The sequence below is a fragment of the Salvelinus namaycush genome, chromosome 31 (assembly GCF_016432855.1).
Source record: "Salvelinus namaycush isolate Seneca chromosome 31, SaNama_1.0, whole genome shotgun sequence".
NCBI classification, from domain to species: domain Eukaryota; kingdom Metazoa; phylum Chordata; class Actinopteri; order Salmoniformes; family Salmonidae; genus Salvelinus; species Salvelinus namaycush.
The window spans coordinates 20,443,612-20,469,241 of NC_052337.1; the positions used below are offsets into that span (position 1 = coordinate 20,443,612).

At 44.3% G+C, this 25,630-nt stretch overlaps 1 protein-coding gene across 6 annotated transcripts in view; it reads left to right on the forward strand.

Moving 5' to 3' along the window:
* Window positions 1-25,630, forward strand: part of LOC120025455 (splicing factor, suppressor of white-apricot homolog) — a 138,988-nt gene that overhangs the window by 44,531 nt on the left and 68,827 nt on the right. For all 6 annotated transcript variants that reach the window (XM_038970002.1, XM_038969997.1, XM_038969998.1 and 3 more), the window contains exons 7-10: window positions 391-547; window positions 10,702-11,032; window positions 11,196-11,345; window positions 11,463-11,556. In XM_038970002.1, the coding sequence (XP_038825930.1) occupies window positions 391-547; window positions 10,702-11,032; window positions 11,196-11,345; window positions 11,463-11,556 (732 nt within the window). The remainder of the gene's footprint in view (window positions 1-390; window positions 548-10,701; window positions 11,033-11,195; window positions 11,346-11,462; window positions 11,557-25,630) is intronic.

Sequence of the window (25,630 nt, forward strand, 5' to 3'; positions counted from 1 at the left end):
TCAAAGTGCTTTAGACCTGAATATCAAGAGAATGCCATCTTTCCTTTAGAAAGTCTGTTCATTGAAAGGGTTTTGATAACTCATATGCCAACTCTTTTTGATTACACCAGATTGCACACCATAAGGCTGGAGACACCATTATAGATCAACAGTATGTTTATAAATTATTCAAAGGCCACACTTATAAATGACTTGCGATAAGTAGGTTATACCACATAACATAGAGAAATATAGCATAAAGAAACAGTTTCTCTGCCTTAACTTGTTGCCCTCACATAAGCTAGAGGTGTCTCACAGTTTCACAACTCTATATCTTCCCATTGTTGAGGGTAATAAAAGAGCTGCTGTTTGTTGTTACAAGCCTTCTAACCAGATCTATTTGTGTTGTAGCCTCTCCAAGTCATGGACCCAGACCATCCACTGGCAGCGCTGGTCCGGAAAGCCCGACAGGAACAGAACGGAGCCGCCGCCGCCATGGCAACCAAGCCAGAGGAAGTGCCCGCAGAGCCGGCTGTGCCAGCCACACCAGCAGAGTACACAGCTGACCGTGAGTACAGTTTCTCATTTATGAGAGTCGAACTGGGCAACTGTGAAATCCAATACCTGAGGAGCATTCATATTGGCTCCGAGGGAGCCTCTTCATCTCAGTTTAGTCCTGGTCCACTTCATTTCTCTTGCCATTTTCTTTTTCATTTCCCTTTCGACACGAGCTCAGTCTCAGACAGGCAGAGTGGCACTCAATTGTCTAGTATTGATCACGGAACCCCTGGAGGCGAAAAGAATGGTCCACTTGTTAGAATTCTCTTTGTTTGAGAGGGATATTGGTGTTCATATCAGATTAGAATGTATTTTGGGGGAAAGGTACATTGAATTAACAAAATATTGATCAGGCACATGTTCCCACTGGCAAATCTTCAGTTATTCGTGTCACAGATTGTGTTCACAAATTGCTTAGATCAACATAAAAGTACCTAGATCAAATATGCCCAGTTTTTCTGATAGAGATTCTGGGCTGTACTTGATATTGAGATGAACTGGCAGCAGCAGTGTTGAATTGTGCTGATTGATGATGTGGATTGTGGCCAGAGGGACTGTAGCTGTGGAGGGTACCCTGCAGCTCATCGTGGAAAAGCTCATTAACATGGTCTCCTGTAGGCCCATGACTCATTACATTGCTGAAATGTCCTCTACCAGGAGTTCAATAGTAGAAAGCCCTTCACCACTAGAGCAGTGCAATGTTGATCAACCTGAGAAATTCAGCTTGGTCAATACTTTTCCTTGAGGACTGGTCAGCATAGACTGTATCGAGAAGCGATTTTCACCACTTGTCCTTGGGGGATTGTGAGTACATGAAGGTTCTTAACACTTTTCAAAGTCTCAGAGAAGGTATTTTTCACTGATGTGTTGTTTTGGATGTGCTGACAAACTGAATTCTCCTGCTTTTCATTGACTGCAGTGTTTGCTTTGCGCTGAACACCGGTGGACTGAATCCAAAGCTGTTTGTCTGGCCGCCCCACAGATGTGTTTGCTCCCTCTAAATGCAGACATAATTTCCACTTATTTTCCTGCTCTCTTCTGGCTGCAATTTTACAATTTCTCCACCCTAGTGCTACAGGCAATGACCAGTTCTCTCTCGCTTGACCCAAACCCTTGAAGACATCCACTGTTATTCAGCTTATGCACTCTTCATCCTAAGCAACAGACACAGGAACACTCTAACTTTAGCTCAGTGCTCATTGCAGGACTGTACTTTTCCTCAAGCAAATCTAGGGAAAAATTGCAACATCACAGAATCACTAGTCTTGCAGGGCCATCCTTCCAAAGGGTGTCCGAGGCTACAAAGTCACCATTTAATTTCTTGCTTAAATCTTAGCCAGTTTCTCTCTACTGTCTGCATTAATTGTAAGTGATGGATGTTGAAGGTGCTGGGTGTGATATGGGGTGCCAGGCTACCCTATTTGTCCTTGAGAGATGTTCCTCGCAATTTGGCTGGTTGTATTTTCCAGGGTCAACCCCGTCTCCCCTCTTTGTCTGAACTGGAAACTGAGAAATTGTCCTGGTGCTTGGGAGAGACAGCTCAAGCTGATGGTACTGATTTGTCTTAATTAACATGACTTGAAGAGCTCCACTGGTTTCATGAGGTGGGAAAGAGAGGGAGGGAGAGCGGTGCTCTGCTTAACACTCCTGACTTTGACACCACTGCCACCACAGCATCACACAGCAGTACAGACATGGATTTTTAATGTGCTGGCTTATGGCGACAAGATAATCATTTTTGAAAGATTTTGCTCCCATAGATCCGACTTTGATTTCTGTGTATGGCGCCAGTTCTCTGGGAGAATCTCTGTAAAACTCAGACTGCAGATGATCAAAGGCACCAAAGGAATAGACTGCTCAATGTGACACTCCAGTATCTGCCAATGAGGCAGGTATTGAATGAGAATTAGGCAAGAGGAGTTAAGACTGTGTAACAGTTTTGGGCTGTTCTCAACTACCCAGACTCCATAAGAGCTCAGCTTTGGAGCTCCTTTTATGTTGATTTAACTTTGGTAGCGCTTGAAGGTAGGTTGGGCATAGTTCCATTAACCTTGAGTGTTTTGTGGTGTCATCTGTTTGACCTGACACGATCACTTATTCCCTTCCATTCTGCTGGTCTATGGATTCTCTGTTGCAATATTGGAACATTCTACATTCTAATACAGTCATCATGAGGCATATTAGATGATTTGACAACATTTCCTAGACATTTCGAGAAGCTGTCAAGAATGCACTATGAAGACTGGGCTTTTCTTTCTTAAATCAAATCTAATTGCATTGGTCACATACTTCGTAAACAACAGGTGTAGACTAACAGTCAAAATCTTACTTACGGGCCCTTCCCAACAATGCAGAGAGAAAGAAAATAAAGAAATAATAGAAAAGTAATAACACATAAATACACAATGAGTAACGATAACTTGGCTCTATACATTGAGTACCAGAGAAGGGTTTATGACTTGGGTGGCTGGAGTATTTAAAACATTTTGGGGGCTTCCTCTGACACTGCCTGATATGGAGTTCCTGGTTGGCAGGGAGCTCGGCCCCAGTGATGTACTGGGCTGTATGCGCTACTCTCTGTAGCACCTTGCGATCGGATGCCAAGCAGTGATGCAGCCATTCAAGATGATCTCAATGGTGCAGCAGTAGAACTTTTTGTACCAAATCTTTTCAGCCTCCTAAGGGGGAAGAGGTGTTGTGTCCTCTTCACAACTGTGTTGTCTGTGGACCATGATAGATCCTTAGTGATGTGGAACAGGGATTACAGGAGGGGTCTAAACACGCACCCCTGAGGGGTCCCCGTGTTGAAGGTCAGTGTGTCGTATGTGTTGTTGCCTACCGTCACCACGTGGGGCGGCCCGTCAAGAAGTCCAGGGTCCAGTTGCAGAGGGAGATGTTCAGTCCCAGGGTCCTTAGGTTAGTGATGAGCTTGGAGGGCACTATGGTGTAGTCACCATGTTTTTAGTGCACGCTTATGTGCTTTGCCGGTAATACTGGAAATCCCAGTAACATATTCCAGTCTGTGTTAGCAAAACAGTCCTGTAGCTTAGCATCCACGAGGGAAAGCTTTGTATCCATTTCTATGCGTGGTCTAAAGTCGATCTAGGGTGTTTTATAAAAAAAGTTCTCTAGTTGCACAGGTGACATGGAAATTAGCTAAGATGAGTAATTTCTTGTTTGCTTATGGCCCTAAATAGCTCGTTGAGTGCGGTCTTAGCGCCAGCATCGGTTTGTGGTGGTAAATAGAAAGCTACTGTAGGAAAAATATTGATTAAAAACTCTTTGTAAATAGTATGGTCTACAGCGTACCATAAGGTATTCTAACTCAGGCGAGCAGAACCTCGAGACGTCCTTAATAATAAAGATTGCGCACCAGCTGTTGTTGACAAAGAGACACACCTCTCCCCTTGAGCTTACCCAAGCTTTCTGTCCTGCCGATGCATAGAAAACCAGCTAGATGTAAATTATCCATGTCCTTGTTCAGCCACGACTCCAAGAAACACAGGATATTACAGTTCTTCAGGTCCCGCTGATAGGATAGTCTTGAACGGAGCTCTTCCAGTTTGTTCTCCAGTGATTGTAGAATGGAGGGTAGAGGAGGTTTATTCACTTGTCAACGTAGTTTCATCAGGGTGCCCGCGCTTTGGCCTCGCTTACGCCGCATCTTTCTTCCCCGAGTCTGGGTGACTAGGGCATAGTCTGGGGTGAGCAGTATGTCCTGCACCGCCGACTCGTTGAAGTAGAAATATTCATCCAAATCGAGGTTAGTGATTGCTGTTCTGATGGCCAGAAGCTCCTTTCAGTCAAAAGAAACAATGGCGGAAACATTATGGCCAAAAAAAGTTACGACCAGCACAGAAAAACACACAAAATAGCACAACTGGTCAGGAGCCCATAAAACGGCAGCTTTCCAATCCAGTGACATTCCTGTTGGGTGACATGCGTCCCTATCTGTTTTGACCTCAGAGGCCCGATGAAGCAATGCAGCCAAGTTGTAACAGTCCACAGACAGGCATCTCACAATACACTGTAGTGTATCCATCCACAATGACTCACCAACACTCTGAAGCAGTTTGTCAGTTTCACCCACCCCACTTTAAACAATTGCTACCAGTGAACGTTTTCCCTGATCAACAAGCTGTTACCCTGCAGGTTATGCATTCAGTAAGTGGGCTATTTTATTAATCAGCAGATGTTCCCTTGTTCGCAGGCCGACTTTCTGTTTTGCACACTTTTTCATTCCCACTTAATTTTCCCCAAGAGAGCAGCACAGAGATGGAATTTCAAGTTATTCTATTCTATCGCTCCCTGTCTGGTTTGGATTGTAATTCCAGGTTCAGTGCTGCAAGCATCTCACCAGACACAAACTGTCCTGATGGGTATTGATTGGAGACTGTTCTTGAACCTCAACACTACTCGTGGCGCTGTGCTCAAGAGGCTGCCCATGAAAATGATTACCATTTGGAGTGGCTGGGGAAGGAGCAGCACTTTGTCTGCTAAAGTATATGGTTTGGAGAGAAAATACTTTTGAGTCAGAAACACAAGGCTGTAAGGCTGAGGTGGTGGGATCCTGAGGAGCTCTCTTGGCTCTGTGTGGTGTTAAGGTTAGGGGTCAGAGAGAGGCCAGTGGAGGATGATGGATGGATGTGCTGTAACTGTGCTTTCAGAACAGCAGCTCCGCTGCTTAATCCTGCTGTCAAATAACACTCCACCACCTACAGTTGAAGTCGGAAGTTTACATACACTTAGGTTGGAGTCATTAAAACTCGTTTTTCAACCACTCCACAAATTTCTTGTTAACAAACTGTAGTTTTTGCAAGTTGGTTAGGACATCTACTTTGTGCATGACACAAGTAATTTTCAAACAATTGTTTACAGACAGATCATTTCACTTATAATTCACTGTATCACCATTCCAGTGGGTCAGAAGTTTACATACACTAAGTTGACTATTCCTTGTGGAACAGCTCGGAAAATTCCTGAAAATGATGTCATGGCTTTAGAAGCTTCTGATAGGCTAATTGACATAATTTCAGTCAATTGGAGGTGTACCTGTGGATGTATTTCAAGGCCTACCTTCAAACTCAGTGCCTCCTTTGCTTGACATCATGGGAAAATCAAAAGAAATCAGCCAATACCTCATCAAAAAAATTGTAGACCTCCACAAGTCTGGTTCATCCTTGGGAGCAATTTCCAAACGCCTGAAGGTACCACGTTCATCTGTACAAACAATAGTACGCAAGTATAATGACCATGGGAACACGCTGTCGTCATACCGCTCAGGAAGGAGACACGTTCTGTCTACTAGAGATGAACGTACTTTGGTGTGAAAAGTGCAAATCTATCCCAGAACAACAGCAAAGGACCTTGTGAAGATGCTGGCAGAAACGGGTACAAAGGTATCTATATCCACAGTAAAACGAGTCCTATATCGACATAACCTGAAAGGTCGCTCAGCAAGGAAGAAGCCACTGCTCCAAAACCGCCATAAAAAAGCCAGACTACGGTTTGCAACTGCTCATGGGGACAAAGATCGTACTTTTTGGAGAAATGTCCTCTGGTCTGATGAAACAAAAATAGGCCATAATGTCCATTAAGACCATTGTTATGTTTGGAGGAAAGGGGGGGGAGGCTTGCAAGCCGAAAAACACCATCCCAACCGTGAAGCACGGAGGTGGCAGCATCATGATGTGGGGGTGCTTGCTGCAGGAGGGACTAGTGCACTTCACAAAATAGATGGCATCATGAGGTAGGAAAATTATGTGGATATATTGAAGCAACATTTTCCAACATCAGTCAGGAAGTTAAAGCTTGGTCGCAAATGGGTCTTCGAAATGGATAATGACCCCAAGCATACTTCCAAAGTTGTAGCAAAATGGCTTAAGGACAACAACGTCAAGATAATGGAGTGGCCATCACAAAGCCCTGACCTCAATCCTATAGAAAATTTGTGGGCAGAACTGAAAAAGCGTGTGCGAGCAAGGAGGCCTACAAACCTGACTCAGTTACACTAGCTCTGTCAGGAGGAATGGGCCAAAATTCACCCAAATTATTGTGGGAAGCTTGTGGAAAGCTACCTGAAACGTTTGACCCAGGTTAAACAATTTAAAAGCAATGCTACCAAATACTAATTGAGTGTATGTAAACTTCTGACCCACTGGGAATGTGATGAAAGAAATAAAAGCTGAAATAAATCATTCTCTCTATTATTATTCTGACATTTCACATGCTTAAAACAAAGTGGTGATCCTAACTGACCTGAGACAGGGAATTTTTACCAAGATTAAATGTCAGGAATTGTGAAAAACTGAGTTTAAATGTATTTGGCTAAGGTGTATGTAAACTTCTGACTTCAACTGTAACTGAGCAGCATGGATATGGCCCTCTTCAGTCCTCCTTCTCTGTCTTTGTCTCTCTCTGTCTTTGTCTCTCTCTCTCTTTCCTTACTTTCCTATGTTTTGTATTTTCATCTCATTCTTGTATATAACAATAGAAAAGATTAGCATCTTTCAATGAATCCTAACCATTGACTCGGCATCAAGAGGGATGGAGCAAATAAATATAAACCATGTGAATGATGGCTCTCCTACAGGTTTCAAGCCTTGTGCATATTGGATGGTCTTCATAACAGTCGACCAGAGCGGTGACTAATGAGTTAATATCATCCAGTTTTCCCTTTTGACAAGACAAGCCTCTCTTTCCCCCTCTTCATTGCTTCCTCTTCCTCCCTCCTTCCCGCCATCCTTTCTGCTTCCCTTTTTCTGTCTCTCCATCCTGTACGCTCCATCAGGGAGGGAAACCACTGCCACAGTAGAAGACCCTGTAGAGTATATAATGCACAGATCAGCAGGCTCAGACACACTCGCACAGACACAAAGCTGTATGCTGAACCGGAAGCCCTCCAACTCCCACAATTTTGCTTTTAGTAGTTAGTATTTATTAGGATCCCCATTAGCTGCTGCCAAAGCTTCCTGGGGTCCAAACCGGAATAAACCTATTACGTCACAACAACCTACATCATAAATAAAACAATACATCATACAAGACATTATTACATTATTATTATTATTAAAACAAAGACAATATAAAATGTACAATAATACAATAATACAATATTACAATGTGTGATTGTTTGTGTGTGTGCGTATGCGTCCATGTCTCCACAGTGCCGTGAGGTATTGTTTTATCGGTTTTAATCTGATTTTACTTCTCGCTTGAAGTACTTGATGTGGAAGAGTTCCATGTAGTCATGGCTCTATGAAGTACTGTGCGTTATTCAAGCTTGATGATGAGTTGGTTATTTGAATCAGCTGTGTAGTGCTAGGGAAAAAAACAAAACGTGCACCCAGGGGAAACCCAAGACCGAGTTTGGGAACCCCACCATTAAAGAACACCCTCTGTGTTCCGTTAGACAGGTAACTTTCGATCCACAATTTGGCACAGGGTGTAAAGCCATAACACATGTTTTTTAGCAGTAAACTATGATCGATAATGTCAAGCTGCACTTTTTAGTCTAATAAAACAGCTCCCACAATCATCTTATTATTAATTTCTTTCAGCCAAACATTTGTCAGTGCCCTTCCTTATAAGCATGCTGAAAGTTAGTTCATTTGTTTACTGTGAAATAGCATTGTTTCTGGTCAAACACAATTTTGTACAAAAGTTTAGAAAGGGTTGGTAACAGGCTGATTGGCCGGCTGTTTGAACCAGTAAAGGGTGCTTTGCTATTCTTGGGTAGCGGAATTACTTTTTTTTTCTCTCCAGGCCTGGGAGCGCCCACTTTCCTGTAGGCTTAGATTGAAGGGATATAGTCCGCCACCACCATCAGTAATTTTCCCTCCAAGTTGTCATTACCATGTGGTTTGTCATTGTTGACAGTCAACAATATTTTTTTCACCTCTTCCACACTCACTTTGGTGAATAAAAAATGACAATGCTTGTCTTTCATAATTTGGTCAGTTATGCATGGATATAAAGGTTCAGAGTTTTCTTCTTGCCATGTCATGCCTAAGTTTGTTAATCTTGCCAATGAAAACTCATTAAAGTAGTTGGCAATATCAAAGGTTTTGTGATGAATGAGCCATCTAATTTAATGGATGGTGCTGAATTAGCTTTTTTGCCCAAAATTTAAGGTGATTTATTATTCTGATGGCTAGCAGTATCAAACAGAATGTGAAAACTCAACTTAATACAGTTACAGTCGATCTCGTTATGGTTGTGATTCTGAGCAGTCAAGAAATAAGTCTTAGTGAGGGGACCATTTTAGATGGTGCCATTTTGAGCGACCTCGCACTGATCACCACAGCCACAAATCATGACAAACACCCCTCCCCCCCTCTTGCTGCTGTTGCCATTGGCAGTGAGTTTACAGAATTTGTTAATACAGTCTGATAGCTGATGTGAGTGCAAATTTGCCGGCTCAAGGTTGTCAGAACAAACCTGGCTAGAACCTCCTAGGATCAATTATTACACCTAAAAATAGCTAATTGTCATTGCAAACACAGTCAGTTTGACACTTACACAATTGGCATTTCCCAATTACCTACCCACAGTAACAGTATGAGCCAAACTTTGACTTGCACCAGGAACACTTTGACTTGCACCAGGAACCCTTTGACTTGCACCAGGAACCCTTTGACTTGCACCAGGAACCCTTTGACTTGCACCAGGAACCCTTTGACTTGCACCAGGAACCTTTTGACTTGCACCAGGAACCTTTTGACTTGCACCAGGAACCATTTGACTTGCACCAGGAACCCTTTGACTTGCACCAGGAACCCTTTGACTTGCACCAGGAACCCTTTGACTTGCACCAGGAACCCTTTGACCTGAACCAGGAACCCTTTGACCTGAACCAGGAACCCTTTGACTTGCACCAGGAACCCTTTGACTTGCACCAGGAACCCTTACTACTGCACCAGGAACCATTTGACTTGCACCAGGAACCATTTGACTTGCACCAGGAACCATTTGACTTGCACCAGGAACCCTTTGACTTGCACCAGGAACCCTTTGACTTGCACCAGGAACCCTTTGACTTGCACCAGGAACCCTTTGACTTGCACCAGGGAACCTTTTGGCTTGCACCAGGGAACCCTTTGGCTTGCACCAGGGAACCCTTTGGCTTGCACCAGGGAACCCTTTGGCTTGCACCAGGGAACCCTTTGACTTGCACCAGGGAACCCTTTGACTTGCACCAGGGAACCCTTTGACTTGCACCAGGGAACCCTTTGACTTGCACCAGGGAACCCTTTGACTTGCACCAGGGAACCCTTTGCACGGTGACGTACCACACCTTTATATTTCCCTGGCTCCCCATACTCCTTTCCCACGGATGTTAGTTTCTTCTCCGCACTGAGTCTGGATCTGAGTACCTCCCTGACTTCAATGATGGCTGTCTCAGACTGAAGTATGTAGCAAATGATGAGATCAGCAGAATAATTAAGTTTGAGTCAGTCAACCTTTTATATAGCCTATTTTCTTGTTTCTTTCTTCCCCTTTGAAAATATAATCTGAACACTTATGAGTGAATCTGTCAGTTGTTTTATTCATAACCTGTGTTGATCCCGGTCGGTATGCCAGTATGATTTCTTATTCCTGCTGTAAATGACTTTCTCTGAGCTGCTGATATGCTTGATTGAGTCTGAAATGGGTAGTGGGATTGTAATGATAGGCTTTGGAAATGAGTCTTTGCAAATTGTTTTTGATTTCTGCTTTTAAACGCATTATGATTTCCAACAAGCTGATCCTAATTATTCTTGTTGGGCCAGAAGAAAAGACTGTTCCCCTTGTTTCCCCATCCTCAACTGACAAAGTACATTTCATTAATTGGACAGCAATCAGGAATAGATTATTAAACATTTTAATTTCTATCAACGTGGAGTTGAGCGAGCAGTCCTCTGTGAGCGAGGCTAAGATTTTATTAGAAAGGTCAGACCTAAATGTGTATATATATGTTACCCCGCTCAGCACTGCAGCACACGCACACACACTCTAACACAATAAGCAGGCCTGTCCCATCCAGTGCTGACTTACGTCTGCTTGTTAACAGGGGAGACAGGCAAAAATACATGCAATTGAAGTATTGGCATGAATTCCTTTTTGAGCCGTGAGCTATTTTGAGATGTTAATTGATCATCACCTCTCTCTTTGACCTCTCCACAGCTAACATGGCAGCGATGTATTATGGGTACTGCATGCTACCTGATGGGACCTACTGCCTGGCTCCGCCTCCCCCAGGGATAGATGCCAACGCTTACTACAGCTCCCTACCCTCTGGTAGCATGCTGGCCGCGCCCTCTTACTCTGGAGCCCCGCCCCCTCCAGGGACCACGCCCCCTCCACCTCCTGAGCCAACCACACGGTTCATCTACACGGCACCTCCGACTACATTTCCCATTATCCCACCGCCAACTACAGTTCCCAGCCAGGTCCCAGTCTTTCTCTCAACTCCTCCTGCTCCTGTTGTACCTGCTGCTGTCATACCAGAGACCAGGTGTGTGGTGTGGACGGTTATTGGAGAGAAGTGGATATATTTTTTTCTCGATCCTTATACTACCTATTTTTCCCCCACATAATGTGATGCATTGCTAAGCAAGTTTCTTTCTCTTGCCTCTTTCTCTCTCTCCGTCTCTGCTTATCTTTCTCTCTTAAATCAGTTCGCGGCCCCCTGCTCAAGTTGCTGTGGCAGCGCCGGCCATCATTCCCCCTCCCCCTGACATCCAACCGGTTATTGACAAGCTGGCTGAGTACGTAGCCAGGAACGGTGTCAAGTTTGAGACCAGCGTCCGCGTCAAGAATGACCCGAGGTGAGCAGAAACAGACACTGCTCTTCTCCTTACTGAATAAAGATGAACGGCTCACAATGTACTATTTGTTTAATATAATGGCTGTACATCTTATGTGTGTTTCCATCTCCAACACAGGTTTGACTTTCTGCAGTCCTGGAACCAGTACAACACCTATTATGAGTTCAAGAAGCATTACTTCATGAAGAAAGAGGGAATCAGCCTGCCTGAGGTATTATTGTCCTCTGCTTCCCTTTTCCCTCTCTCTGAGCAGTGTGTGTTTAATACCATTTTGCTTGAATTAATTATATACCCTCTGGGGATGTGATGGATCTTAAGTCAATATTGCCTTTCATTCACTGAAATTCTCTCCAGGTTGCTTTTAAAAGGCTCTAAAGCATTGGAAGGCCGTGGCTCTTAGGCTTTCATGCTTGAGATCAGAGATCATCAATCGTATGTGCATAAAGTGCCTCTCATGCTGTCCAGATATCAAAAGGCCTGCCTGCCCTTGACTCATGTGTACGCTCCGGGGTTACTGGGGGAAAAGGAGGCGGTTTAAGCAGTCCGCTTATCAGAAACCAAGCCGATTCTACTTAACAAAAGGCTTGTCAAGGCTGTTTGAAAGGTTTGTTTTGCTTACCAGGTTCAAATCAAATCAAAGTTTATTTGTCACGTGCGCCGAATACAACAGGTATTCGAATACAACCTTACAGTGAAATGCTTACTTACAGGCTATAACCAATAGTGCAAAAAAGTATTAGGTAAACAATAGGTAAGTAAAGAAATAAAAACAACCGTAAAAAGACAGTGAAAAACAGTAGCGAGGCTATAAAAGTAGCGAGGCTACATACAGACACCGGTTAGTCAGGCTGATTGAGGTAGTATGTACATGTAGATATGGTTAGTGACTGTGCATATATGATGAACAGAGAGTAGCAGTACTGTAAAGAGGGGTTGGCGGGTGCCTTTGGTGTGGTTTTCTCAATGAATGGCACCTGCCTGTTCAGCTCCTTGATTTAGCCCCCGGGGTGCAGCTCTACCCTCTTCAACACCCTGTCTCTCTCTTTCTCTCACAATATTTCCGTCTCTCTTATCTGATTTTAGTGAGAGGACATTGTTTTTTAAGTATAACAAACCTAAGTCTGTGAATTAACCCTGGACCAAGCAAAGCATTTAGCCATGCAGCCGTGCTTTGTTTTCTTGCTCAATTCCCCGGTTTTATCACACAACAGATGGATGTCAGGTACTTCTCCATTATTCAACAGAGATGTATTTTTTACCCTCCCCTGGGGTATCGGCCGACCGACTCTCACTGGTACTTTTCTAGTGCTCACGAATCTAGCCACGACCCAACACATTAACATTGCTGCGATACGTGTATAAAGTAATAAAAGCTACTTGAAACTCAGTCAACATTTTACATGGCTCATCTCTTGGTAGACATGTATTCAATTGCGTGACATTTGAAAGCCGTTATGAAGAGAATACTGTTCAGTTGTGTTTGGTAATTATTGGAAAAGTGGTTGGCTGGTAATTCTTAATGGGCTCAGGTGGGAGGCAGACGTAAGTACTTTGTAAAGATATTCTAAAACAGAAGATATCAAGGGTGAGCGGTAACAGACAGAGAAACAATTTATTCATCCATTTGCTAGCTAAGTGCTTTAAGTGGTTTATTTGTACCCCTGGCATGAACGATTGCTCGAGCTGATAACATTACAGTAAACAAATTAGCAAACTTTAAAGGCAGGAAAATGATATAAAAAATGTGACTCTGTGCCTTCAAACTTTGATTTTAAAGCACCCAGGCTTTTGGAATGATTGGTCTTCGCCACCTGGTTAAATTAATTTGCTCCCCGCACAGGATTGAACGTAGATGAAATTGCCTTAAAAGTGTCTCACTGCGCAGGTTGTTAACCTGTGTCAGATTAAATCTCGGCCTTAGTCTTTAACGAGGATGTTGAAGGTATTTACTCCTTGGTTCTCTGTGTACTCTGGGTGAGTTTGTGTAAAAACGGCTAGCTGGAGCTGGTCTGGTCGGTCAGTTGGATATGCCCACACCCATTACAGTGCTTTTGGAAAGTATTCAGATTCCTTGACTTTTTCAACATTTTGTTACGTTCCAGCCTTATTCTAAAATTGATTAAACAAAAAAAAATCCTCATCAAACTACACACACTATCCCATAATGACAAAGCGAAAACAGTTTTTTCAAATTTTTGGCAAATGTATATTTGAAAAAAAAAGTCTGGGCTCTGGCTGGGCCAGTCAAGGACATTCAGAGACTTGTCCCGAAGCCACTCCTTCATTGTCCTTGCTGTGTGCTTAGGGTTGTTGTCCTGTTGGAAGGTGAATCTTCACCCCAGTCTGGTGACTAGCGGGGTCTCTCAGGGGTAGTGTCTCTCAAGGGAGTAGCCAGGCCAGCTAGGGGAGTATCGGCTGTGGTGGCGCGACAGTGAGGATGGCTCTAGTTCGGTCAGGAGAGTAGCGCCGGTGACTCAGGCCGGGAGGGCCTGGAGTACGCCCTCCTGAGCTCTTCCTGCTCATGACGCAGGTCCTCATATTTTCTCTGCAACTCCCTACTGGAGAGGGTCTGGTCACTCCATGACATGTGGTCACTCCATGACCACAGACGGGCCTGTAGCAGGGCTGGTAATCTCTTAGATGAGAGAGGTGTGTAGGTCCTCGCAGCTCCTCTTCCTCAGGTTCATGATGACTTCGTGTGGCGGGCTGAGGTGGGTTGTGACAGGCATCTCTTGGCAAGACGCACAGATTATTTTCGGTGCACCTCAATATCTCAACTATAGCAGGTCAGAATCTGGCGATACGAAAGACCATGTAAAAACTTCGAGCTGGTCTGAGTGGTCGGAATGCCCTCACCCGCTATATACTTAAAATCAAATAACATTTTATTGGTCACATTCACATATTTAGCAGATGTTATTGCGGGTGTAGCGAAATGCTGATTGGTTTGGTTCTGCCCACTATAGTGCTGTCTGGTTAGAACATGATGTTGAGACCCATCACTACTCTGGATGGTCACCACCACACAGACACAGCTGGTTCCATTTGAAAATGTTTTATATGATTGTGTGGTTATATTCGCTGGACGCACACACATCAGTAAGGAACAGCATGTCAAAAGTCTGTCAGCAGCACAAAACTTTGCTTCTTCTCAAGTCGGAAGATGGCGCGCACTAACTAAAGGTTAGTGAAGGCAGGTGGTATCCTGCAGCACATACAATCGCCCTGATTGGTTGGATGAACAGAGGTGTGGACTTTACTCTCTCTTTCTAACTCACATTTATCTTCTCTGTACCCGCTGTGCTGCTCATATGAGACCAAGACAGTGTGGAAAATAGAAGAACAGTGGATAGGATAGAGAGTGGAACAATGACAAAAGACGTAACGAAACACAAAGAAACAGTGGTGAAAGGGAGACGATGGCAGGGGTGTTACAAGGTGAATTGGGGGAAATGCTATGTGAGTTCCCGCAGAGTAGTTCTGTCGATATCAGCAGCGTCTGTTTTTATTTGGCGACTGCGGCTGTGATTTCTGCTCTGGCCTCAGTGGAGTTCTGCTCCCCTGGCTGACTCTCCCACCAGGCTGTCCCTGGCTCTGCAGCAAAATCTGAACAATTTGTTTAATTCATCCAGTGTCTCCATTCCTTAATTAGGCATCCAGCTCAATTAGGAGAAGTGTCAACAGAGATGAAATGATTCAGTCTGGCTGTGGCTGGCCTGGCTGCTTGGTTATATGCCTGGCCACTTTGGTCGGGTATGTACTGTCTCTCTGCTTAAGGTACCTCTATAAACCCTGCAGTGCACTTGAACTGTCTGATGTATCAGAGCTTAGAATGAACCTCAGATATTCACACTCATCCTCGGTTTAGATTTATATAGATGAATATGGTTACATCTCATCCAGGTAGTTTTTATATGCGTTTGTCTATGTTCATTGACAGTTTTATCATAAGCCACCATTTATTTTGATGATATGTTTCCACCAGAATCATCTCCTCTACGTTTACGTTGTGCTCTATCGTCAATTGCAGCTGAGCACTAAAATTCCAGTGTGTATCATATGATGCATGAGCCCATCTCATTCCAAAGCAGACAGTTTATCTGTAACCACTCTCTAATGGATCTTTGTGCAATGCTCTCTCTAAGCTGCATGCATGCGCTGGCTCGCAGCTCCCCGGGACTGCCCCACAGAATAAATATATCAGCCCGCCCAGAGAAGCACGATATTGGAAGTTTTCCCCCATAATTAACACCATCAACGTTTCCCTTTACTGTGGGAATTGTAATTGAATCAACGCAATATTAGCAACTTTTAATGCAACATAACAAAACGAGTGTGTGTTGTAAGCAGAACGCATCGGAGTAGGATTCTATTGCATTAACACGCATGACTCAGCCCATACTCTACACATACTGGTGCGCCATAACCAGTCAGCTTCAGTAGGCCAACAGTAAATGTAAATAGACCATTGCCATATATGGATCTGTGCCATTCACTTTGAACTGGACTGTTTACAGCATGAGTGGTCGTGAGTAGATGCGCTTGTTTTGAGATCAAAGCGAGAGCTGCGTATGGGCTTGTTTTGAGATCAAAGCGAGAGCTGCGTATGGGCTTGTTTTGAGATCAAAGCGAGAGCTGCGTATGGGCTTGTTTTGAGATCAAAGCGAGAGCTGCGTATGGGCTTGTTTTGAGATCAAAGCGAGAGCTGCGTATGGGCTTGTTTTGAGATCAAAGCGAGAGCTGCGTATGGGCTTGTTTTGAGATCAAAGCGAGAGCTGCGTATGGGCTTGTTTTGAGATCAAAGCAAGAGCTGCGTGTAGCCACGTGTGCACATTTGTTCATATCCTTTAATAGTTGGTGAGTTATTAGCCCAGTTAAACATAATTTGCAGTCAGCAAAATGGGAGTGGTTGCTTCCTACAAGAGCACAAAACATCTATATTTCTAGATATCTTTGAAAAGCGAGTCAGGTAAACAGATTTCTTTTTTATTTTGTGAAGTGGTTTCATGCATCAAACAACACAACATTTTCAACAACAACACACCTGGACTACTACTGTAGGCTGAATGATAGAACAGCTATTTCCATGTTAAAATGTTATGGGATGCATTTTCTCCAATGTTTTTGATGGTAGGCCACTGTTAGGCCTACATTATGATCAAATAGCCATAGTAGCCTACTTGACCACTGTCTGAAACTGTAACTTTAAGCGGGTACAGCCTCAGTGTTCACAGTAAACGCGTGCTGGAAGTTGCACAGAATTTTTACAACCTTGAAGTTTGTGCTCAGCAGACCTATAATAAATTGCAGGGAACATTGCTTATATGCCACGCTGAATTAAAGTGCCTATGTGTTGCTCTCCTACCGAATCAGACAGTGTATTACCAACCAACCCCGGGTGCCATTATGACACATTTATTTAAAAAAATATATATTTCACCTTTATTTAACCAGGTAGGCCAAGTTCTCATTTACAACTGCGATCTGGCCAAGATAAAGCAAAGCAGTGCGACAACAACAACACAGAGTTGCACATAATGTAGAATAGTAGGGTGGTAGGCAATAAATAGGCCCTAGAGGTGAAAATAATTACAATTTAACATTAATACTGGAGTGAAAGATGTGCAGATGATGATGGGCAAGTAGAGATACTGGGGTGCAAAAGAGCAAGAGGGTAAGTAATAATATGGGGATGAGGAAGTCGGGTGTGCTATTTACAGATTGGCTGTGTACAGGTACAGTGATCGGTAAGCTGCTCTGACAGCTGATGCTTAAAGTTAGAGAGGGAGATATAAGACCCCAGCTTCAGAGATGTCTGCAATTCGTTCCAGTCATTGGCAGCAGAGAACTGGAAAGAAAGGCGGCCAAAGGAAGTGTTGGCTTTGGGGATGACCAGTGCAGTATACCTGCTGGAGCGAGTGCTGCTGGTGGGTGTTGCTATAGTGAACAGTGAGCTGAGATAAGGCGGGGCTTTACCTAGCAAAGAATTCTAGATGACCTGGAGCCAGTGGGTTTGACGACGGATATGTAGTGAGGGCCAGCCAACGAGAGCATACAGGTTGCAGTATGCTCACGTTGGATGGCCCTGACCAGGAATACGACTTTCCCGAAGCGGATCCTCTGTTTGGTCCACCACCCAGGACAATGGATCGGATCCCAGCAGGCGACCCAAAACAACGGCGCCGCCGAAGGGGCAGACAGAACGGTCTTCTGGTCAGGCTCTGTAGACGGGCACATCGCCCACCGCTCCCGAGTATACTACTTGCCAATGTCCAGTCTCTTGACAACAAGGTAGACGAAATCCGAGCAAGGGTTGCCTTCCAGAGAGACATCAGAGATTGCAACAGTCTCTGCTTCACAGAAACATGGCTCACTCGGGATACGTTATCAGAGTCTGTACAGCCACCTGGTTTCTTCACGCATCGTGCCAACAGAAACAAACATCTCTCTGGTAAGAAGAAGGACGGAGGTGTATGCCTTATGATTAACGAGTCGTGGTGTGATCATAACAACATACAGGAACTCAAGTCCTTTTGTTCACCTGACTTAGAATTCCTTACAATCAAATGCTGACTGCATTATCTACCAAGAGAATTCTCTTTGATTATTATCACAGTCGTGTATATCCCCCCCAAGCAAACACCTCGACGGCCCTGAAATAACTTCATTGGACTCTATGTAAACTGAAAACCACATATCCCGAGTCTGCATTTACTGTAGCTGGGGATTTTAACAAGGCTAAACTGAAAACAAGGCTCCCTAAATCTGATTCCACGCTTCAAGATTGCTTCGATCACATGGACTGGGATATGTTCCGGATAGCGTCGAACAACAACATTGATGTATATGCTGATTCGGTTAGTGAGTTTATTAGCAGCTGCATCAGTGATGTTGTACCCATGGCGACTATTAACACCTTCCCCAACCAGAAACCGTGTATTGATGGCAGCATTTGCGCAAAACTGAAAGCGACCGGCAACATGACCGAATTCAAACAGTGTAGCTATTCTCTCCGCAAGGCAATCAAACAAGCTAAGCGTCAGTATAGAGACAAAGTAGAGTCGCAATTCAACGGCTCAGACACGAGAGGTATGTGGCAGGGTCTACAGTCAATCACGGACTACAAAAAGAAAACCAGCCCCGTCGCGGACCCCTGCTGTCTTGCTCACAGACAAACTAAACAGCCTCTTTGCTCGCTTTGAGGACAATACAGTGCCACCGACAAGGCGTGCTACCAAAACCTGCGGGCTCTCCTTCACCGCAGCCAACGTGAGAAACATTTTAAACGTGTTAACCCTCGCAAGGCTGCCGGCCCAGACGGCATCCCTAGCCGCGTCCTCAGAGCATTTACGGACATATTCAATTAATCCCTATCCCAGTCTACTGTTCCCACATGCTTCAAGAGAGCCACCATTGTTCCTGTTCCCAAGAAAGCTAAGGTAACTGAGCTAAATGACTATTGCCCCGTAGCACTCACTTCCGTCATCATGAAGTGCTTTGAGAGACTAGTCAAGGATCATATCACCTCCAGCCTACCTGACACCCTAGACCCACTCCAATTTGCTTACCGCCCCAATAGGTCCACAGATGACTCAATCGCAATCATACTGCACACTGCCCTAACCCATCTGGACAAGAGTAATAGCTATGTAAGAATGCTGTTCATTGACTACAGCTCAGCATTTAACACCATAGTACCCTCCAAACTCATCATTAAGCGCAAGACCCTGGGTCTCGACCCCGCCCTGTGCAACTGGGTCCTGGACTTTCTGACGGGACGCCCCCAGGTGGTGAGGGTAGGAAACAACATCTCCACCCCGCTGATCCTCAACACTGGGGCCCCACAAGGGTGCGTTCTCAGCCCTCTCCTGTACTCCCTGTTCACCCATGACTGCGTGGCCAAGCACGCCTCCAACTCATTCATCAAGTTTGCAGACGACACTACAGTGGTAGGCTGGATTACCAACAACAATGAGACGGTCTACAGGGAGGAGGTGAGGGACCTCGGAGTGTGGTGTCAGGAAAACAACCTCACACTAAATGTCAACAAAACAAAGGAGATGATCGTTGACTTCAGGAAACAGCAGAGGGAGTACCCCCCTATCCACATCAACAGGACAGTAGTGGAGAAGGTGGAAAGTTTTAAGTTCCTTGGCGTACACATCATGGACAAACTGAAATGGTCCACCCACACAGACAGTGTGGTGAAGAAATGTGGCTTGTCACCTAAAACACTCACAAACTTCTACAGATGCACAATCGAGAGCATCCTGTCGGGCTGTATCACCGCCTGGTACGGAAACTGCTCCGCCCACAACCGTAAGGCTCTCCAGAGGGTAGTGAGGTCTGCACAATGCATCACCGGGGGCAAACTACCTGCCCTCCAGGACACCTACACCACCCGATGTCACAGGAAGGCCAAAAAGATCATCAAGGACAACAACCACCCGAGCCACTGCCTGTTCACCCCGCTATCATCCAGAAGGCGAGGTCAGTACAGGTGCATCAAAGCTGACACCGAGAGACTGAAAAACAGCTTCTATCTCAAGGCCATCAGACTGTTAAACAGCCATCACTAACATTAAGTGACTGCTGCCTACATACTGACTCAAATCTCTAGCCACTTAATAATAAAAAATTTGATGTAATAAATGTATCACTAGTCACTTTAAACAATGCCACTTTATATAATGTTTACATACCCTACATTACTCATCTCATATGTATATACTGTACTCTATACCATCTATTGCATCTTGCCTATGCTGTTCGGCCATCACTCATTTATATGTACATATTCTAAATCATTCCTTTACACTTGTGGATATAAGGTAGTTGTTGTGAAATTGTTAGATTACTTGTTAGATATTACTCCATGGTCAGAACTAGAAGCACAAGCATTTTGCTACACTCACATTAAAATCTGCTAATCATGTGTATGTGACCAATAAAAAATGATTTGATTGGATTTTGTAGTATATGGGGATTTGGTGACAAAATTGATGGTACTGTGATAGACTACATCCAATTTGCTGAGTAGAGTGTTGGAGGTTATTTTGTAAATGACATCGCCAAAGTCAAGGATCGGTAGGATAGTCAGTTTTACGAGGGTATGTTTGGCGGCATGAGTGAAGGAGGCTTTGTTGCGAAATAGAAAGCCGATTCTAGATGTCATTTTGGATTGGAGATGCTTAATGTGAGTTTGGAACGACAGTTTAGTCTGACCAGACACCTAGGTATTTGTATTTGTACACATCTTTTACCCCAGGCTTTTATCCCAGGCTTTTCATGTGTTGTCTCTCTGAGCCAGAGGTTGGAAAGGCAGTGTGAGTTCAGGGAGAGGGCAGTGGAAGATGTAGGTGGAGAGGAAACAGATCTGTTCTCATTCACTGTCAATGATTAGGCCTAAGTAACTCAGTCATCACCTCCTAAGGGTAACTTGGCAGCATATTCACACTCAGGGAGTTGGTGTCCCATTGTCACTCAACAGTCAACTGCATTCTGCTGCCCCTGAGTATGAAATTAATCTGAAATATGGATGAGTGTTCGCATTGTGCTGGTATTGGACTGACAATGCCTATGTGCCTTATTTACAGTATAGTCCAGTAGCATCATCTCACACTCCTCTAACCTTGTATAACCCAACTGCTACCATTTTGATGCAGCCTTGTGGTTCAGCGGGTGTTGAATAGCTGAACACCTGTGTCACATTCCTGTAAAGCTCTCCGGGCAACATTACTGTTCAACCACTCTAGTTGTGCACAGGGAACTCATTTGCTCTGTTTTTCCCCCCCCCCCCCCCATCATGGTTGCCAGTTCACTGAGCATGATGACTCACATTTATATTTGTTTTCCTCGTTGTGTCTCAGCAGTGCTACCATCAGAAACATTGTGTGCAAAAATAAAATAAAATCTTACATGCGCCGGTTTGGGAGTTGTAGAGGCTGGCTGTAGAGGCTGGCTGTAGAGGCTGGCTGTAGAGGCTGGCTGTAGAGGCTGGCTGTAGAGGCTGGCTGTAGAGGCTGGCTGTAGAGGCTGCTGTGATTTTCCATTGTTGCGTCGTGTCGTGTTTCCTTTAGGTTTGAGAAAGTGAAAGGTCATTCGAGATCAAGTGATTAGTTTGACATAGTTTTAACTCAACATATTTAATGTTACCAGAGTCTGCTACCAGAGTCAGAAGGCCTCAGTGGAGCAGTGGTCAAATGTAGGCTTGAAGTTTTTCACCCACTTTGGGGAACCATTTGTCATCTGCCAAATATAATCCATTAACTTGTCTCAGTCCGGGGAGAGAGAAATTTGTAGTATGGAGTCCGTACTCTGTCACAAAGCAGGCTGCACCTACAGGCAAACCAAGCGACCAACTAACAAGCTTATCCTTAAACTATGAGGTATGCTGGTGATTTGGGGAACAGCTATATGGGATGCAGCCTCTCTCATTTGTATTATTAATCTGGTTTTCATATTTATTGGAGAGAAAAAAAGGTCTGTGAAATCAATTAAAGGAGGCATCAGCCAGTGATTGGGCTTGTTGTGGCCCTGCCTCTGTGGCTTGTCAGATTGGTCTTGACAGCACCAGCCACCAGTTCCACTACTATATAAATTAGTCTTGTTCTGTGACCTCGTTTAGCTGGGATGATGATTGTCTGTAGCGCAGCCTTAGTTTTGTGTGGCGGTTGCTCCCATCAATTTAATGGTTGTGTGTTTTCTTCTCATTGTTGATCCTCGCTCCTCGGTGGTGTAATCACTCCGCCTGCTGCCATGTCGGCACTAAGCTATAATCATCAATATTGTTTTTCTGTTGCTTGCGCTGATGGTCGGGATAGCTGCTGCTTCAACCCAGCAGAGGTTTGGCAGCTATCTCAGTGTTTTACTAAAATGATGGGCTTTTGGCTGGAGCTTAATGAAAAGTGGGAAGCATCTGTGGGCCTCCAGACTTCTTCAACAGATCTCCTATTATTTATGAAAAAGTTGCAGAGAATTGTTCTACAATATGAGCCAGGTATAAGTGACTCATAAAATGAATATAATGTTATTATAGCTTGAATTAAAGCAAGGGGAACTGCAAGAATGTTCCAAATGCACCCTGTGCACGCACCCTGTGCGTGTCTGGGTACTACACAATTACATACTTCACATCACCCTGCTTGTAAGGTGCATGAAATAGGTGTTCTCCTCTCAGTACTAACTATGAATATAGAATATGTTCATTCTAACAGTTGGCTGGAGCAGCTTGTGTCTGAATATAATGCTAAATCCACAGCTCTGCTCCGTTCTCCCTAGCCTGAGCACCCGAGTGTTTGGCAGATGCTGCCAATCTTTAAGGTGCTCTTTTGACTTTGTAAATGAAAGCTCCCATTTTGACTATTCATTAAAAACAATTTGACCTTAGGCGTGATTGCTACATTCGCTTTCAGTCCAAACAGATTGAAGAAAGAGAGACAGTGAAAAAAAAAGATTAAACATCCCCCCAGTGTTCTAAGTTGTTTGTGTTTTGCTGACAATTTCACCAATGAACCGGAAGGAAACACATTTGCCTTGTCACATGTGCACGCACACACACACACACAAACACTCATGCGCGCACACACACACCTAAACTTACACAAACACACACACGTACACGTTCTGCAAATTAGAGCAATATCCATAGTTCGATTACTGACTGGGTCCAGGGTTCCCAATGATCACTGGAATATTAACAATTTTGAGGCAGTTAAGCAGCAGAAGCAGCAGAAAATACCTGATAATGGAACCAGAGGTGGATGCAGGCAGCAGGGAGTTTTTTGGAGGGCTAGCTAGAGTGAGAGCAGAGAGAGAGCGATGTAGTTCTGTTGTAGAGTATCTCTCCAGGGACAGCTTGGCTTCTGGGACTTCAGCTGGTTCCTGCTGATTAAGATTAGCCTTATTATAGCTTGTAGCTCTCCCTCAAAGCCTTGTTCTACACGGTGAAACACATTTTAGATGGGAACATTTTAAACTCTCTTTCTCCCACTTTTATTGCAGTGTTCTGTAGTGTTTTTTTGTGGTTGTGTGTCACTACTGGCTTGATGAGCAGATAGAATACATGATCAACTACTGTGTGTGTGAGCTTCACTTTAAAGCTAGGGCTAACCTAATGCTGTTAAAAACAATCCACACACTCAAACAAACACATACTGTACAGACACACTCACACACTTCCTCTCATGCACACACACACACACATCTTTTTCATGATGCACCACTGGTGTCTGCAGTTTAGGGCCTTGTTTACAGGCTACTCATGATGCGTCATCCTTAGTTAGCTTTTGGCTGTCGCAGTCCCTCCCCTCCTGTCTCCACCAGCTGCTGGGGCTGCAGGCCTGACTTTGGTGCCTCCTTGCTGGGTTGCGGATGTCCACTCTCTCTGGCAGTGGTGTCCCACCCCAGGGCCAACCACATTGCATGGCTGCCTCTGTCCCTGCCTGTCCTCCCTCCAGCTCCAGCCTCCATCAAAGGACCCAAGTGACACAGTGGTGGGGAGAGTAGTGGGAACCTGATTCATCAATATTTCACAGATATTTCCCCCACTACTGCTTTGTCAAATTCAAGGGAAATGTCCTTTTCAAGCTGCTTCTCCGAATAGACATTTTCAGTAGAGAGAATAGTGCCTGACTTGCTTTGTTTTACCCTCTTCCAGACTCTATCCTTCTCCCTCCTCTACACCTCTACTGCATCCTTTCATACTGTAAAGTCTCTGATCCACAGGAGTGAGTACTATGCCCACTCCTTCTCTCCCTCCCCCCTCTTCCCCCTCCCTCCCTTCCTCTCTCTCTCTCCCCTCCAGTGACGGAGGTCAATTCATCACCTTCCTTAAGCCATTCGTTCTCCCGCCTGACTTTAAAGCTCGGTTAGTCTCGTGGCAGAAACCATTGTTCTTGATTTGTGCCTGCATCTGTGTGACTCTGCTCTGCCGGTACGTGAGAGAGCCTTTGAAGGGCCAAGACGAGGGGGAACACCTCCGCGTCCCTGAACACAAGTGGTTCAGTTAATTCTCTCTCCTTTCTTTAGCTTTCCTTTTCTTTTCTCTTTCCTTTTTTTTGTTGTGTCCCAGTTCCTTAGTTGAGGTAGTAGCACCACCTCTCTTAGACACTGTGTGATGACATATGATGTTTGATGCATTCAGATCCTGTATCTCTTTTTTTCTCACCTCAGGCCCCTGTTAATGAGGTATGGTAAGTCAGTACTGACTTACATGGACAATTGGGAACTTAGAAATCTCTGACTTCTGACTTCAGTGCATTCAACATAACTGGGAACTCTGAAAAAAATCATCTCAGACTGGGGAAAAATAGTTTTGAACGGTCATCCAAATCGGAATTCCAAGTCAGAAACTCTGGTATCTTTCTAGAACTCTGACTTGAACATCACAAACGTCATGATTTGACCTTGTTTTTTTCCTGAGTTCCCAGTTGTCTTGAAAGCACCAGAAGTCCATCAGGACTTGCCAGACAGTGACATTAAACGCCCACACCAGTAGAAATACACTTTTTCGAGCTGAGAGACGATGGCCAAAGCCTACCCATGATGTTCCACAATGATGTAACTCAATAAATCATCGTTTTCAGTCAAAGTATGATATATTTTGGCTTGAAGTGCCAAATCAGAATGTGTGACTTGGGATGTTTCTGTTTCTGTGAGTCTTGCATGTCTTTTCTTACGAGATGACGTGCAAATTCTTTTCAGCCTATGTTTTATTTCAGGGCTGGGTTTTATTTAAATGTTAACAGCCACTATCATGGCAATGTTTATTAATCAGAAACGCTTGCTGCAAAGTTCTTCCAGGTAGTTGAGGCCTAGGCTGTCAGCTACAATGGCAGCCTTGTCAGACCTATTGCCCACCAATCATGACATCATGCATAAAATATGAAGTAGGATTATGATTGTCTAGTCTATCCTCATGTAAGGAGATGTGGGAGAAAATAGCCTACATATTGTTTTCTTGTCTCTTAACGGCTAGCCTGAAGTCCAGACTCTTCCTTTCATATACCTACTAGCAAGCTAGTGATGACTATTCGCTAACATACAACATGTTCTCCGATTTGGTGCTCAGGCTAGTCCCTTTCCTCCTCTGTCTCTGTATTGTTGTCTCTACCTTCCTGCCCCTTGTGCTGTTGTCTGTGCCCAATGTTTGTGCCATGTTGTTGCTGCCTTGCTATGTTGTCTTAGGTCTCTCTTTATGTAGTGTTGTATTGTTTCTCTTGTCGTGATGTGTGTTTTGTCCTATATTTATATTTTACATTTATTTTTAATCCCAGCCCTCGTCC